This window comes from Cygnus olor, chromosome 1 (assembly GCF_009769625.2).
Source record: "Cygnus olor isolate bCygOlo1 chromosome 1, bCygOlo1.pri.v2, whole genome shotgun sequence".
NCBI classification, from domain to species: Eukaryota; Metazoa; Chordata; class Aves; order Anseriformes; family Anatidae; genus Cygnus; species Cygnus olor.
The window spans coordinates 179,395,086-179,411,577 of record NC_049169.1 but is presented as its reverse complement, the minus strand read 5'-3'; the positions used below and the strand labels follow the sequence as shown (position 1 = coordinate 179,411,577).

General features: G+C 36.1%; 1 protein-coding gene across 9 annotated transcripts in view; it reads right to left on the bottom strand.

The window, feature by feature from the left end:
- Positions 1-16,492, bottom strand: part of LRCH1 (leucine rich repeats and calponin homology domain containing 1) — a 123,667-nt gene that overhangs the window by 38,961 nt on the left and 68,214 nt on the right. For 8 of the 9 annotated variants that reach the window (XR_005815481.1, XR_005815479.1, XR_005815480.1 and 5 more), the window contains exons 4-11: positions 14,218-14,323; positions 13,516-13,652; positions 10,580-10,707; positions 9,700-9,784; positions 6,254-6,359; positions 4,677-4,786; positions 2,892-2,959; positions 1,734-1,820 (exon numbers count right to left, since the gene is read on the bottom strand). Coding sequence is in view for 4 of the 9 variants with exons in the window: in XM_040541986.1 (XP_040397920.1) it covers positions 1,734-1,820; positions 2,892-2,959; positions 4,677-4,786; positions 6,254-6,359; positions 9,700-9,784; positions 10,580-10,707; positions 13,516-13,652; positions 14,218-14,323 (827 nt within the window). In the remaining 5 variants the exon portion in view is untranslated. The remainder of the gene's footprint in view (positions 1-1,733; positions 1,821-2,891; positions 2,960-4,676; positions 4,787-6,253; positions 6,360-9,699; positions 9,785-10,579; positions 10,708-13,515; positions 13,653-14,217; positions 14,324-16,492) is intronic. The other variant, XR_005815492.1, reaches the window with a different exon arrangement.

The following is a 16,492-nucleotide window of genomic DNA, read 5'->3' as shown; positions in this document are numbered from 1 at the left end:
AACAATACTATTCAGCATGACAAAGAAAATTTTCCTCGCGCAGCTTTATATAATGTATTTACTATATAAAACTGCCATATAATCCAGTAATTGTGCAAGCAATGATGAGGAACCTGTGGCCCAAAGGATGGAAAGTCAACAGCTTTATTTGGTAAATACTAGGCACCCAGGTGTGTCATGCTGGACAAGTCTGTTTGTTAACACACAACAAACAGACACGTGAGTGGCCTGCTCAGCACTTGACAGAAAAATAAACACATGCATGACATGGTAAGTCATCTTTAAAAGCCACATTTCATATATACTATAGTGCTATTGAAAGCACATCTGAACAAGCACAGAGAAAGTGAGAGATGAATTTTCTGTGTTTTATTGCCTTTTGTAATTTGGTAAGAAAAACTAAAGATGTACAAAATATCACGCAATATTTGATAAACAAAGTGACAAATTTTACAAGGCTAAGAACTCTTAAGTTTTTAATGTCACTTTTTCCATTTTAACAGCAGCACTTCTCCCACGAAGTAATAAGACTCAAATGAGATACAGAAGCAATGAAATACTTTCTCACAGAAACCAAAAAGCTTTCCTAATTTGTATGATTTTTTTTTAATTAAGAAAAAAATACTCGTAAATCAAGTATTTAGTATACGATTCAAGAATTCAAGTATTTTCTGTATGATTCAAAATAATGCCAGGTAATTCCTTCTCATGAAATACTAAACAGGAGTGAACTTTTGTCCTAAAAAAGCAGAAATGTTATGCTAAGTGAAAAAAGCAGTGTCAAAATAAGCTTTTAAACTAAAGATCAGAGTAGTTGTAAGAACAAACGGACAGAGTAAACTGGCCAAGGGAGGAAGGAAAAACAAGGATATTTTAGACTGGAAAAGATAAGTTGTTGTCTAATCTTCAGAGAAATTAAGCTCTAAAACTGCTACCTCATATAGGTAACAAAGAAAAATTAGTTTTTTAGTTTTTAAAATGAGCTCAGTCAGTTTTTGGAAGGGATTACACAGAAAAGCAATAGCAAGCATATGGACAGAGCTATCTATAACCTCAATCGTCCTTTTAAGCCAGACGAGCATTTTTTTGTTTCTTTCTTTTAAATACTTATTCTTTTGTTTATTCACAGACCCAGGGTCATTCCACCTGGCTTTCGGCACTTATGCATAAAAAATTAGAAAACTTTGCCTTCTACATTCAGGGGGAATCCTAAATCACCTTCTCTAGCTGCCTCTTCCTTTTTCTCATTTCGACTTCAGAGGGAGACTAAAGGAACTACATCACTACTTCAGGCAACCTTTTTGTATGTCCTATTAATGCAGGGCAAAGCTAGGCCACAAAACCTTCTACAAACCCCACATAATAAATACATCAAGCGTGAATAAATAGAGGAGAGTTTAGTTTACAGCCCTTAAAAGAAATCTGACTATCCTACAGGAAACTTCAGAAAATCACAGTAGTGTACAGAGTGAGAATAATAGCCGTCTCTCCATCTCTAAATTTATTTTATTTTTATACCTGAAATCCTTATTAACATACTAGAAATACTGTACATACGAAGACAGAATGCAAGTTGCCTTCTTAACTATGTGCCTCCAGAAAAGCATTAGTATGCTAACAAAGCACTTGGTAACTCTGGAGAACTTTAAATTATCAGTTTAAAAAGAACTCCAAAATCCATTTGCATATATTTTAAATACATGACATTAAGACATCGTCTATTTTAAGCATACCTGTTGGGATCTTGTAATAAATCTACTGCTTCTCTTAGTTGTTCTATCATTGCTATATCAATAGTTTGTTCTTCTGATAAATTTATTCTATAATAGAAAACAAAAACATTCAGAAAGAGGTAAAACAGCAGTTATCAAGGGTCGTCTGAATTGCAATTTGTGAACTGTATCTTCCAACTAGCACAAATATACTAAGGGCGGGGGGTGGAAACAGCCTCTGTGCACACTAAGTGCTAAATTTATAAAAAGAGTGTCTTCAGAAAAATTCACCAGCACTTTGCCTTTAACAAAACTCCCCAATCCAATATATACATACATAAACAAATGTGGTAAACTAGAACTTCTGCATCTCAGTTAAACAGACTTTTAAACAGACTTTTAAAGCTGAAAATTTATTTACTAATATTTGACTCTAACTGCTTTCATCACATATATTGTTACTAAATACAATGATTCTTTTAATGGACAGCATGCTTTCTTTTGCTTTTCAAGACCTGTAATGCTTTTTGGAGTTTAGAAACCAATCAATCGCCTACTAGTTCCGCCAACAAGGCTCTTTTAGAAAGTACTTATTTTTCCCTCCTTTCAATATTTGGTTTTAATCACGTAGGACTCTACTGTTCTGCTTAGTGAGAACTTCGCAGTACGCTGTTGTGCTAAATCATCTTTTCTTATGCATTCTTGTCACTGACTGATGTTCGCTTGTATCGCTCCTGAATTAGTGCTTATGAATTAATGGTTGCTTCAAGGTTAAAATTATGACAATACGAAAAGAGACCAATTTTTTCAGATTTTTTTTTTTCATTTGCATTAATCTTAGATTTTATAAGTTTTGATAAAATCTTTTTTTTCTAAAACAAGAACAAAAACAATGCCATAAGCAGACTAAATATCAAAATATTTAATTAAAAAGCTTGGCCTCTACATAGGTTAAAAAACACATTACAGCTTTATTAGTGCCTACAGATTAGTTGCAAGATAAGATCCACTTTGTTTACCAATAACGTATAAAACACCGAGCACATATAGAGAGCGTAAGGCTGTGCTTCTGTCATGTTTCCAAGTCTACAAAATTATTAACTGAGAAGGAAAGACCAGTTCTGGTCATCTAATGAAACAATGCAATTCATTACTTATAGACACACAAAAAATACTCACATTTCCTCTGTTTGCCATTGTGCATCCTCTTCTATTCTCAATAGTTCATCACACTCCGCTGCTCTGCTCTGTAAGCAGACAAACTGATATTAAGAACTGAACTTTGCAATTAAGTAGGCAGATAAATTTTCCTTTCAGACTCAGCACTGACCTATTTTATTTAACAGTTTAGGGTGGCTAGTTGAAGCAATCCAACACTTTTGCTCCACTCCTCACTCTACCCCCTTTTCAGACACTAATTACATGATCTTCTATTCAATGTTCAGATTTTATTGAGGCCAACAGCCCTCATCCTCCTTTAACTTTCTTTTTAAAGTCAAGTAGCATGAGAATTCTTTATTCCACGCCCCAGATTTCATTTGTGCCTTTCTGGTGTATGCAAACAATGCTTCAGTTCAGCATGACCCTGTCATCTTACTTGCTCTCCTCCCACAGCCAGATTTGTTTACAGAGCAAAGAAATTCCAAATACAGAAACAGTAACAATTATTTGTTTCATTCATAACTATTAACAGGATTCCTATTTGACCATTTTTAACAGCTCTGATAAAAAAACAACAAAAAATAACTGCATGCGGCAATTCGTATCAGCTGGCCAGTTATTTTGGGTTCAGTGAAGGCATAAATCAGAGCTCCCACTGTCCTACCTATAATTATGAAGTGCTACTTATTAGAATACTTGAATCCCTAACTTACACTTCCCTTTGGTATTTTGCAAATTTCTTCATTTTGGATGGGCAGGAACACTTGAGTAATTCAGTTGCCACTAAAGACAGAAGCTCTCTGAGTAGATGTGCATTTATACTGGCAGAGAATGAACAGCATAAAACAGAAGCCTATCCTCTTTTGTGTCATGGGTTTGGCACAGACGTCGCATCACCCTGTACCACCAATAAACACTATCCAATTCTGCCAGATGTGTCACTGAGGAATGTACCCAGCTTCTCTAACATTCCCCAAGGATGGTGCATTTCACAATAACAATCCCCAGTAGAATAAAGACATTCTTTTCATCCTTATTAATTATTACAGAAATGAAGTATATGATTTTCCCCATAAGAAGGGCACATATCACAAGGTGAAAAAAACATAGCACTTATTGCAGAAGGCAAACCTCAGTCTCTGGGCATAATTACACAGATAAGATAAAGCCATACCAATTAGGACGAACGTTTGAAAAACAAAATCTTCCAAGCCTAAGACCTTTTTTTGGCACTGCAAGTGGTACTGAGTTAATGTATGGTTTGGTTAACCAGAATTTCAATTTTAGATGTCCCAAAACATATGTTAGTAGATGACTAAATATAAACCAAAGAACGCAACAGTCTGAGATCTGCAGAAGAAGGAAAAGACACCCAGTTCAAAATCCTCAGCATAGACTGGATGAACCACCTGTTCAAGTCACCAACTGCTGATCTCAACTGCCATAATGTTAAGAAGATATCAAAACACAAGTAAGTTAAAGTGCTTAATCTGGCAATACTGTCATACCGCCTTTCAATACTGTAACCTCTCTTTTACTGAACCACTGTTTTCTTAAAGCCTTAGCCACAAGGTAAAGGACAACTCGCAAACTAGAAAAGAGAGTTATGGGTATAATAATTTACTAGATTAATTATCATGATTTTAAATTTATCTACTTACTTTTGCATTCTGCATCTTTTATGACAATGAATGTTGTGGTATTTTATTCATTAAAATGTTTACAGTTTGTTATTCCTACTTGTTCTATACCTATAAAAGCCATGAAGATATTTCCCCCATTTAAAATTGATCACAAACTTGCCTTAATGTAACTCATAAATTCAGTAGTAAGAGCATCCGATTCATCAAACTGGTTTCCTGTTTCTCTTGAGTTATCGTTGACAATCAAGTGAGATCCCTGATGGAATTCCACTAATAACAATAAAAGAAAGATGGAATGATTTCTGGTTCAGCTGAAATTTCTTACTGAGAAGAACACAAATTATAGAGTTTAAAAACAATTAAAGTTTAAATTCAAACCATATTAAAAACCTCAAACTAGTTATGACTTTTGCATTCTAGGGATCGATGCCAATTCGTTCCAAAGCTGTAATAAATCAATATCCTTGGCTCATACGGTCATAGATCAGATCACAACTGGCACTGATGGTGTCAGTTTTGAACTACACAAAATGTCTTGCCGGTACCAGTACAAGAACAAAGTGGGAAAGCTACAGACTTATTTTAGAATAGTCACACGTCTCAACCAGCGACTAGTAGGTTTTTTTATACAACTTTAAAGTTATGATGCTGTAACTAACACTCAAACTCTCAGCAGAACTCAAAATGATTCAGAGCCTTCCAAACAATGAGAACCTCTTGCTTACACATACTGTTTCCTGAAGTACATGGCAGTAATAATTTTCTCCTATCTGAAGCAGTCTTAGCCCATAATTTACCCTCTGACGCATTGATAAACACTGTAAGGTATGATACCCTTACTATCTCACTTAGTGTTCTATTACATTCTGATGAGAATCTGAACTGAAGTTCATTTAATCTAGTACTTAACACTGGTGTGAAAGACTCATCTCCTACTTACATAGTTTCCACATACAACTCACTGACATTATCTTGCAGCTTATTATTAGTATGTGTGGGCCTTAAAGAAACACTGTTTATTAATATCTGTATGCTGATAAAGGTGTAACTAACAACATTTAGATAAAATTACACTGTCAGCACCTGAAGAGATGCTTATTTCTTTCCAGATGTAATGCTGACTTTGATGAATAAACCTTTATATACATGCATTAAGTACAGCCATCTGAAATGGACTCTACTTTTACATATAGCTAATTCAGAATCTGAACTAGCATTTGACAAAAGCTATTAGTTGTTGGTATTACTGACTGAGAAGCATGGTTTAAACTGTCTCTCATCCTTCTTCCCCCAGTCAGAACTACAACTTAACTCTTGAGAAAGGTGAAACAAGCTCATTGAAACTGCTACAAAAACTGACTATAAGGACCTTGATTCTATTCTAAGTAGCACGTTCTTCTGTTTTAAATGACTGCGTAGGTATGCTTGAAGTCTTCTGGATAGGTAGGCATTTATTCCAAAAAACTAATAATGAAAATACTTGCTGTTTGATTGGAATATCAGCAAGAAAAAAAACAATTTCAGGCATTTATCCAATGCAAAATAAAACACTGAACATTCCAAGGGAAAAGAGTAATAATGACAATGTATCTAATTTAAAGGTGATGTTTGCAGTCTTCTGGAAGACTGACTGATACTTGTTGGGCCATGATTTTTTGCAAACTTGATTTACAGTGTTATAGACAGAATTATGAACAGAATTTCCATTTTTAACTTCCACTTTTTTCACATTCCAACCTTTTCTTGAGTTAGCGTGGTGACCCAAATCTTCCTTTACAACCTGATCTTCTTCTACAATGTCGGACATTGGAACATTAAAGCTGATAGTATCTTCATCAGACGGCTAAGAAGAAATAAGAGAAACACCGGTTTCAGTTCAAATCAGACTGAAAAAAATGGATACAGTATATCTTAGTGAACACTCTGGAGAGTAAAAAGGCTAGTATTGGCGAGGATACCAGTGCATCTAACATGACAAAATCCTGTTGGAAGAAGATGCAGTCATGCTGAATACACCCTCACAGTATGCTTGCCAAGCAGCACAATTCCTCTTTTTTCCTACATTCCTCACTGCACCAGTTCTCTCTTAGCAGCGACACTGTTGCAGTTGTCTGCCTTTCTGCATTTCTCTCCTGGACAGCTGAAAAAGGGGCTCTATGGAGCCACCAAAAAGAAGCTAAGCCTCATATCACAGTTCTTCTGTCTTTCCCTCCAGGCCTCCTTTATCTTTATCTTATGTGACATTGAAGTAGTAAATTCAGTTATTCTAGATCAAAAGTTTTATGTTTTGTTAATTTCACAACTATCATTTGAAAAATATTACAGTAAAATATTGTTATACATGTATTATTAAAAGTTTTGAATACTAAAAAGAGGCTTTTTTTTTTTTGTGTAGGCAGAGTAAACAGCCACAACTTTTAGAAAAGATTTTGGAATGTTGGTGTAAAAAGTAAATAAATAAAAAGCAGTATGCCACAGGACATTCAATTTACAAATAAAAAAAAATATCAATCCCTCAACCTAAATAGGACTTCCAGGGTCCATAGCCTACAGCACTCTGCAATTCATTTTCCAGGTGTTTCCTGTCAGTAAACTATCAAACAAACTATCCAAAGCAACATACAAAAGTCCTTATTGCTCCTTCATAGGTGAAAAACTATCTCACTTCCTACATCCACAGTTTTACCTGTATTCAGCTAGCAAAAGAATGAGACAAAGGATATATGAATCAAAAGCATAGGCCGAAGAGTGCAACTTCCATTTCAAAAACCTAACATTTTTCCAACACAATTTGGATGATGCAGTTTGAAAGAATCTTCACAGAGAGTGTTGCTGGTTCGACAGCATCGCTCTTATGGATAATGAAGCGGGGACACCATCTGGATCTTGACCAAGTTCCTGTTCTAATCAATTTTAACTGAGGAAAAAATAAAATCAAAGGGAGGTAGAAAGTGAATCTGCTACTCTCTGTTCCTAAAAGATGAAGTATGTGGGAGTGTGCTATCTTCAAGCAGAATTTGTCTTCAAGCTGATGCAATCAATTTTACAGCAACAATACGTCTTTCACTCTAACTGCCCAAGACTACAGCTCTGAAGAATTGACCCTATCAACAAACCAGACTAATCGACTTAATTTCATCAAGTATTCCCTCCCACATGTATGTATCCAAACCTAATTAGCAAGTTCCTGAAAAAAAACCAACACATTGGTATTCAATCAAACAAGCACTTCATTTAAGTTTCCCTTTTCACATTGCACAAATGCAACATGACCTCCTGGCAGTATTCTGTAAAAGAGCTGAAATTCAACAGCAATTAGCTTTCAGACTAAAGTGTAGTTTGCTTTGATATATTTGATGTATTTATAGAAACCCTCTAAAAATGTGTTTAACAACTCATAAAGGAGTGATCATTTAACATTTATCTAATCTTTGGTATGGAGGTTTCTGTCAGTACTGATGTACTTGAATCTGTATTCACAACATGCTAATATTTCTTGCACAATTCTCATATGTAGCACATTTATTAAAGTTTGTCTCAGAAGGAAAAGTGAGTGGTGAATTTATTACCAAGCATATTTGGGATTACTGATGCTAGCATCAATCTTCTCCTTAACAGCAGAGCAGTTGACAGGCAGAGATGGAACGAGTAAACAGCTCCCATATAAAAAGTCTTTGTCCTATAAATATGTACTGGTTTAGTCCAGTTGTCTTTAAAATATTTTTTTTCTGCTGCATGCCAATTGCTACATTTTGACTACAAGAAAGACAATATTTTGTAAAGGTGTTATTTATAGCTGAAGAGGAAGTTCTGGAACAACAGTTTCATTAACAAGCTAACAACTTCAGGAAGTGTAAGAATGGCAAAACAGTTTGCAGGCTTCATTGAACGGGATGAACACTTACAATTAAGTAAAAAAACCTGCCCAAATGATTGGCAACCATTGTGTACATAAGTGATTCTGTATTCAAAAGACCAGAGTGTAAGTGAATTCATTTTCAATTTGCTTTTATAGTAACTACAAATTCAGTATCTAAGCTCAATTGTTTATACTTTAGTTTCAAAACCAACAGACTCTCTACCTCAACGGGAGAGAGAAACAAGTGAAGAACCAATGCAAAATTATATTAAGCAGGAAGTCCATTCTCTTTCTGTTAATATTTTACTGTGAATATCTGAGTATTTCCCATTAGGTCCTTTCATTTGTACATTTCAGAAATATCATCACTGAAGTATATTAAAGTTATTTACTTATCATTATTTCGTAGAATCATTTAATTTGGAAAAGACCCTTAAGATCATCAAGTCCAACCATCCAGACAACACCACCAAGTCCACTACTAACTCTATCCCTTAGCGCCATATCCACATATCTCTTACATATGTCCAGGGATGGCAACTCCGCCACTTTCCTGGGAAAAAAAATTATTATTAATGAAATTCAACCTTTACTGCTCATTTGAGTACCCATTTGAGACCTTTCTATGGTTATGTGCCCTGTTTGACTGAGCGTAGCCTCAAAAAAAAGTCTAGGAAATGCAGCTGTAACTGCTTAGTAGAACGCTACTCTCAGAAAGCTGTCTTTTTCTTTGCCCAGTCATACAACATAGCTCAAGAAAAATCCTGAAGGCATATTTCCAGCACTGCCTGTCTGTCAGAGCATGGAAACACACTAAGATCTGCAAGTTCCTAAAGTTCTTACTCTCCATTAAACTGCTGTATCCACGACACCATAGAACATATTGGGACCAGGCACACTGAACTCCTGTTAATTCCTAACAGAGAAGATTCACAAATCAGAGAAAAAAACAAGCGAGAAGGAACTAGACATATAATATAACCTCTTAGGACAATTAGTTTGTTGGAAAAAACAGATGTGCATTCTGTTTTGGTCCTTGTTCTTTAAGTTATTATCTAAACTGGCTGAAAACTGTACTGAATTTTCACTATTGGTAGGTTGTTGGCCATTTACAATCAAGTATCTTACTACCATCTCCAGAAAGCATAGACTAAACCAGAAAAAAAAATCTCAGAGTGTTTTGTTTTAGTCATTTATTAGTGAGAAATTCATGCCAAGGGTGTGGTTGCACAGTTTTGATAGCTGAAGTTGCATTCACATGGTTGCCCAACAAAAAAATATGGGGATGAAGGGAAGGGAGGTAGACAAAATTCAGGCAACTTACCTCTGTTGCTGACAAACGTTTATCGCCATTATCACTACCAACACCTGAATCCGAGTCCTTTTTATTTGGGTAGATGTCATCAATGCTAGATGTGAACAAAAAAAAATCAATAGAAGACTGTCATAGCATGCACAGTTAGAATTTTGTCCTGGTTTCAATTAATGCAAAATTCCCACCATTATCAATGCCAGTGAATAAATAACTCAGTATGGTTACAAACTACACATCTGCAGTCTGCTTTAAGTAAAGTAGATCAGATAGACTGGTTGGTTAGTTTAAGGATTAATGAAAACAACAGAAATAACCTGTCCTAAAGGTTGCTTTTGTCACTAGACAAAAATGCACAATTATTAGGTAATTAGCACAGGATTCTAAAGTCATTTAGCCATGTGATTGAAAAACTAAACTAGTTGAACTCAAGCAAGAGTCAACTAATTTAAAAGTAACCACTAATGCATTAAAATGAACTGTTAACTCTCTGGGGCTTGGAGTAATTATTAACACAGAAAACTCCTTTTGAGACTTTAAAAGAGATATTGAAATTTAGTATTTGAAGCAATTGCAATTATTGTAGTCATTTTCTATCTCTTTGCTTTATTTATTCCCTAATATGACCCCTGCTCATTTTAAAGTACCCAATTAGATACAATACACTCATCAGCTAACTATTCTTTTATATATAGATAGATAGATATAGATATGTATACACTCTATTTCCCACTCATTTTCAATCCTGAGAACTGTAATCCTGATTTGAGATTGACACAGCAATTTAAAAAAGAACTTTACCAGTATTCACTTGAGTAAGATGAAAAATATTTTTCATTTTGTTCTAAAATCTTAAATATTACATGAAAAAAATCAAGATCTTTATTCATACCTCTCTTCCACAGGTTGTGGCAAATGCGGCTGTTCTATGGCATTAAGATACAGAGAGTCTGCTGTTTTAATCTGACAGGCCTGTACAGTCAGATATTTGAATATATGCACCTTACCCTTTGTACAAATCTGTTAGACAGGAAAAAATAGGTTTATAACTAGAATAAAAGAAAAATGTATTTCAAATTGCATGTAGTGAAACTCTCTGAAAACCAAATCTCATAATCACAATAGAAAGGAAAACAGATTATTATTTATTTATTTTAAGAATTAAGAGCTACTTCAATTAGCCAAATAATGATTTGAGATCACTAGTATAAATACTCTGGGACTAATACAGAAAACAACAAAAATGCATTCTACTTTAAAAGATCCAAATTCGCTTTCCACTCAGAAAGGATTATGATTAATAAAATATATTTCAGCCTATTACTAACTGCAAAGTGAGTAATTATTTTCCAAAATTAGTCAATAGTGACATTTAATTAATAAGCATGTTCTTTGCACTTTGTCACATTGCTTTTACTATTGCTCATTAATGTTTATGATGCATTCCACTGGCTTTTACATTTTTTTTTCCTCTATCCATACTCTTTAACCCACATGCTTGCTGGAATTTGCTTTGTATGTTTCGAGCTTAATAACTGCACTGCCATTTGTAGTTAATGAAAAGCACTTCTCCAATGTAGTAAAAACTCTCAAGTATTTCCACAGCTGTTGATCATCTTGTAGTAGATACAGTATGATGAATCTAGGGTTCAGCAAGTCAACAACAAAGTTGTCCTGAAGCAGCAAGCAGATGTTTCATTTATTTATTATTTCTCAGCAGGGCCTACATTCAGAACAGGAGTCTGATCTCTCCGTGCATGACATTCTGTAAATTTATAGTACAAATTATATTTATAGTATAAAGTAAAATAAACTTCATGTGGATTGTATTCTAGGCTGCCTGAATATATAATTATTATTGTGAGTTCATAGTAAATTGCAACAGAACTTTCTAGAACTGGAATCTTATTAACAGAGAGAACCAGAACCTTGAGTTGGAAGACCTTGAGTTGGAAGACCATGACTGGGGAAACACACTCTGAACTTGTGTGGGATTTGCTACTCCAGCTGGATGTACGTAAGTCTATGTGGCCCAATAGGGTCATTACAGGGTCCCTCAAAGAGCCAGCTAGGTCATTGTGAGACCTCTCTCAATTATTTTTTCAACAGTCTTTGGAATCTGGAGAGGTCCCAGTCAAATGGAAGCTGGCAAATATTGTCCCAGTTTTCGAGAAGAGTAAGAAAGACGACCCTGGTAATTACAGGCCTGTTGGTCTCACTTCAGTGCCTAGTAAAATTATGGAGAAGTTATTCCTGAAAAACACTGGAAAGACAATGCAGTCACTGGTCACTGCTAACATAGGTCCACAAGGGGAAAGTCCTGCTTAACAAACTTAAAAGGTCAACCTTGTTATAAAAGGAAATTATGGTCCTTTTATGACCACCTAGTTGACCAAGGGAAGCCAGTATATGTAGTCCTGTGGATTTCAGCAAAGCTTTCAATACTGTTTCTCACAGTATCCTTCTGGACAGGATGTCCAGCACACAGCTAGAGAAGTGCATAATGCGATGGGTGAACAGTTCTCTGACAGATCTGGCCCAAAGGGTTATAGTAAATGGGGTTACACCAGGCCAGCAGCCAGTCACTGGTCGGGTTCCCCAGAATTTCCATTCTGGGGCCAGTTCTCTTCAATACTTTTATAAAGAGTCTGGATGCAGGATTCAAATGCATACTAAGTTTGCAGGTGATACTAAAATAGGAGGAGCTGCTGACTCCCTTGACGGTAGAGAGGCCTTGCAGAAAGATCTTGACAGATCAGAGGACTGGGCAATCACCAGCCACATGAAGTTTAACAAGAGCAAGTGCTGGATTCTGCGCCTGGGATGGGGCAACCCTGGCTATACGTACAGACTGGGGGATGAGAGGCTGGAGAGCAGCCCCGCAGAAAGGGATCTGGGGGTTGTGGTCACAGCAAGCTGAACACGAGCCAGCAGCGTGCCCTGGCAGCCAGGAGGGCCAACCGTACCCTGGGGTGCATCAGGCCCAGCACCGCCAGCCGGGGAGGGAAGGGATTGTCCCGCTCTGCTCTGCGCTGTGCGGCCTCACCTCCAGCACTGTGTGCAGCTCTGGGTGCCACGGTGTAAGGAGGGCATAAAGCTATCAGTGCCCAAAGGAGCGGCTGAGGCCCCTTGGTTTGTTCAGCCCAGAGCAGAGCAGGCTGAGGGGAGGCCTCATGGCGGCCTGCAGCTCCCTCACGAGGGGAGCGGAGGGGCAGGTGCTGAGCTCTGCTCTCTGGGGGCAGCGACAGGTCCCGAGGGAATGGCACGGAGCTGGGACAGGGGAGGGTCAGGCTGGGTGTTAGGGAAAGGTTCTGCACCTAGAGGGTGGTCAGGCACTGGGACAGGCTCCCCTATGGAACAGGCAGTGGTCATGGCACCGAGCCTGCCAGAGTTCAAGAAGCATTAGGACAATGTTCCCAGATGTCCTTTAATTTTTAGGTGGTCCTTTGTGGAGCCAGGAGTTTGGCTGATGATCCTTGTGGATCCCTTCCAACTTGGAACTTTCTATTACTCTATGATTTAGCCAGGAAGTTTCCCAACAACTCTCTTTTTCAAAGTTATACACACATTAAGTTTCATATGGAGATAGGAATGACAAAAATAAATATGTAGCTTTATTCATATGTAGAAATGGAAATATTCTAGAGTAACATTGGTTTCAGTGGTGTGCACACTCTCATACTTACGATACTTTGTCTTGTTTATATATCCACAACTAATGTCTGTGCTGACAAGTTCAGATGTCTGCTATTACAGAAAGTTGCATTCTATAGGCTGTAAGTTATCGTCCACCCAATATTAAGGCACAATTTAAATGACGTTACTTACTTGTGCTGGTGGAGACTGCAAAGGATTGTTGTCAAGCAGTAATACTTGTAACTGCACCATCTTTCTAAAACAGATGGGAATCACAAGCACTTTATTGCAAGAAAAGTCGAACTTTACCAAGGGAAGCTGCACTAGTTCTAAAAGCAACAAAAAAGACAAAAGGTGTTATATTTGTACTTATTTTTGCCATAAAATAGTAAAATATTTCTGAATAAAGCTTTTTTTTTTTTCAATCTCAGAAAAAAAGGAATATGCCTCATAAGAAAAGGTAGTGTATAGCATCCTCTTTTCTCTTTTTTAAAAATACAAACTCAGACAGGAACATGACTAATATTTACTCCATTCTATCCTGGGAAAAGGGTGTTATTGATATACAGGTGACAATAAATTTTTAAAAATTGATTTTTTTATATTTATTTTTTTAAAACTCAGCTGACTGTTACCATACTTCATTCACAGGTAAGAATTTGTGCAAGTTACGGTAACTAAAATTCTAAAGATAATTCATTAAAGAAGTCACACACTAAGTACTAGTTAATGCTGTAGGCTACAGAGATACAGCAAACTCAAATGGAATAAATTCAAACACAAGGTAATTACTATCTGCTATTATTACTTACATGATTAAAAAACGCTTTCAAAAATACTAATAAAAAGAGCTACTGTAAAGGCATTGGGATTTTGTTATTATTATTTTTTTACCTGGTGGTAAAACTTCGAGGTAATTTCTTCTGACATTCAGTTCTTTTAAAGATTTCAGCTGGCCTATCTGTTGTGGCAAAGCTGTGATTTCATTACAGCTGACATCCTACAGCAACAGTAACAGAAATAATGAACTTTCGGCCCCAAAGTGTTAAATAATGCTTACAGAAAATTGTAGCTAACGTGTTATTACCATTTTAACATTTTATTAACCTGAAAACACGCAACCTTCCATGCTTCTGCCTTTCCAGTGCAAAACTAGATGCATGAGAAAATCTTTACACATTATCCAAAACCCAGAACAAATATCTATTTAAATAAGTTAATTTTGAAAAAGAATTTAACTTCTGTAGAAATAATTAGCTTAAAATGTTCTACCTTTTTGTTTCTATGTGTTTTTTTTGTTTCTATGTTTTGCTCATATGAATAACTTGGTAGCATGATTATATAACCAAGTGTTTGGATAAATAGTAAAATTGCCAGTATGCGGCTCTGATTTCTTATTTTTATTTTTAAAGGTTCTTGTTCTTCTGGAGAGAGTATTTAAGCAAAATTAAAGAAAAGAGCAATAACCTTCTGTAAAGATGTTCAGGAAAGACATATATTCAATTACCACATCAAATAGGAGGACATAATAAAATAGGACAGGTCTTACTTGGTATTATACAGATATTCAACATTTTCTTGTAAAAGCTACTCCCTTAAGAGCCTAGACAGACTCTAAACAGGTCACAGCTAAATTCAGGGGGTTTAACAATCTGGATGAAGTTGCAACCCACTGCTATAAAGCCAAATAACTGCTGTAAAGTTGAGTTGAGCTCGAAGTATTGAGTATTGCTAAACAACTGAGCATTATTTCAAGGAAACAGTTTCTATACATTAGCACTACTGTAATATTATACTACTGAAAACTACTGAAAAAAAATTAAACTACTGAAAACATGAAACTGCTACAAATGTATACTAAAAAAAACTTCTTGGATTAAGTCAGTCTAAAACAAGGGAGTTTTCACAAATTAGCTACCACTTTTACTGCCAAACTGTCTACATTCAATGTGAAATCAAAATGACATTGAAGCCTCTGCTTACGTGCCAGGTAACCTGTAAATGTGAGCCATGTTCCAGTTATGCTTCCATTTCTGCATTAAAAAGGGAAACAGAGCTTCCTAGAAGGACAGCTAAGTGAGGCAATGCCAAATTTTCCTGAACAGGCTAGAGTCTTTGCTCCTATTCTTGATTATTTCAGATGATGGATTTATACAGTACCTGTGAGCTCTTCGACTAGAGAATTTCTAAGTCAGTCAGACTTCGAGCCATCTCTTTGAAGACACCTGCTTTAATGCTAGTCATAAGCATTACATTAACTCTCTACCTTCAATCCTAAAAACTAGTTAAAAAAACAACAGTAGTAGCAAAATCTGATCTGGCAATACCGCTCTTTTTATCAGACATGTTTCTTCTCGTAACAGAATCTCAGTGCTGCCAAAACTTCCCTCCCTTGTCAAAACAGAGTCAGGAAATTATTTTAGCTTTTAGACAAGGAATTTAAAAATACCAGTTAATGAGTGCTTCTTTTGCCCAAACTGTCACAAAGTACGGCACTGTTAATTGCACTGTTCCCAGATCATTTATTTTTAAAGCATTACTGTCCTGTTTTTAATTTACAAGCTTTAAATGAGTTTATAATTAGATACTTAATTTTGAGAGCAAAGAATTTAAATTTGAAGTCACCTTGTGGCAGAGAAGCTCTAGATCAAGTACACTTCTGCACATACATCAGAACAAGTCAGGGAAACAGACAATTTTAAACGAAGTTCAAAAGAAATGTCTGGAAGTGTATAGTCTCAAAACCCAAGTCCACTTACAATCTTTCAAAACATCCACAACGTGACTGATCTCTTACGACAGCATGTCAGTATTCACAAGGGTTCTAGAGACAGTTGTAGCCTTTATCCTAATAACACTTCAATCCAACTTTTTTTTGAACTACTTTGAACAGCTGTGGAAAACAAAGACCTATAACACTATTTCCAGTTACGCTTAGTAGACTTTATGAGTGTGTATGTGACAGAGATAGTGTTTATCTTAAACTTTCCAAGTACTGTGGCAATAATGGAAGCCATGCTATCAAAGTCAAATGCCTATGATTTTCAGGCTAATAATCTTTTAGAGAAAGATGACATCTAGCAAATTGAAACTTCACTTCATAGACATCTGCAGACAGTTGAAATGAAGTTCAAACACCTGGTCAAGTCCTAGGGGCTAGCATTTGCTA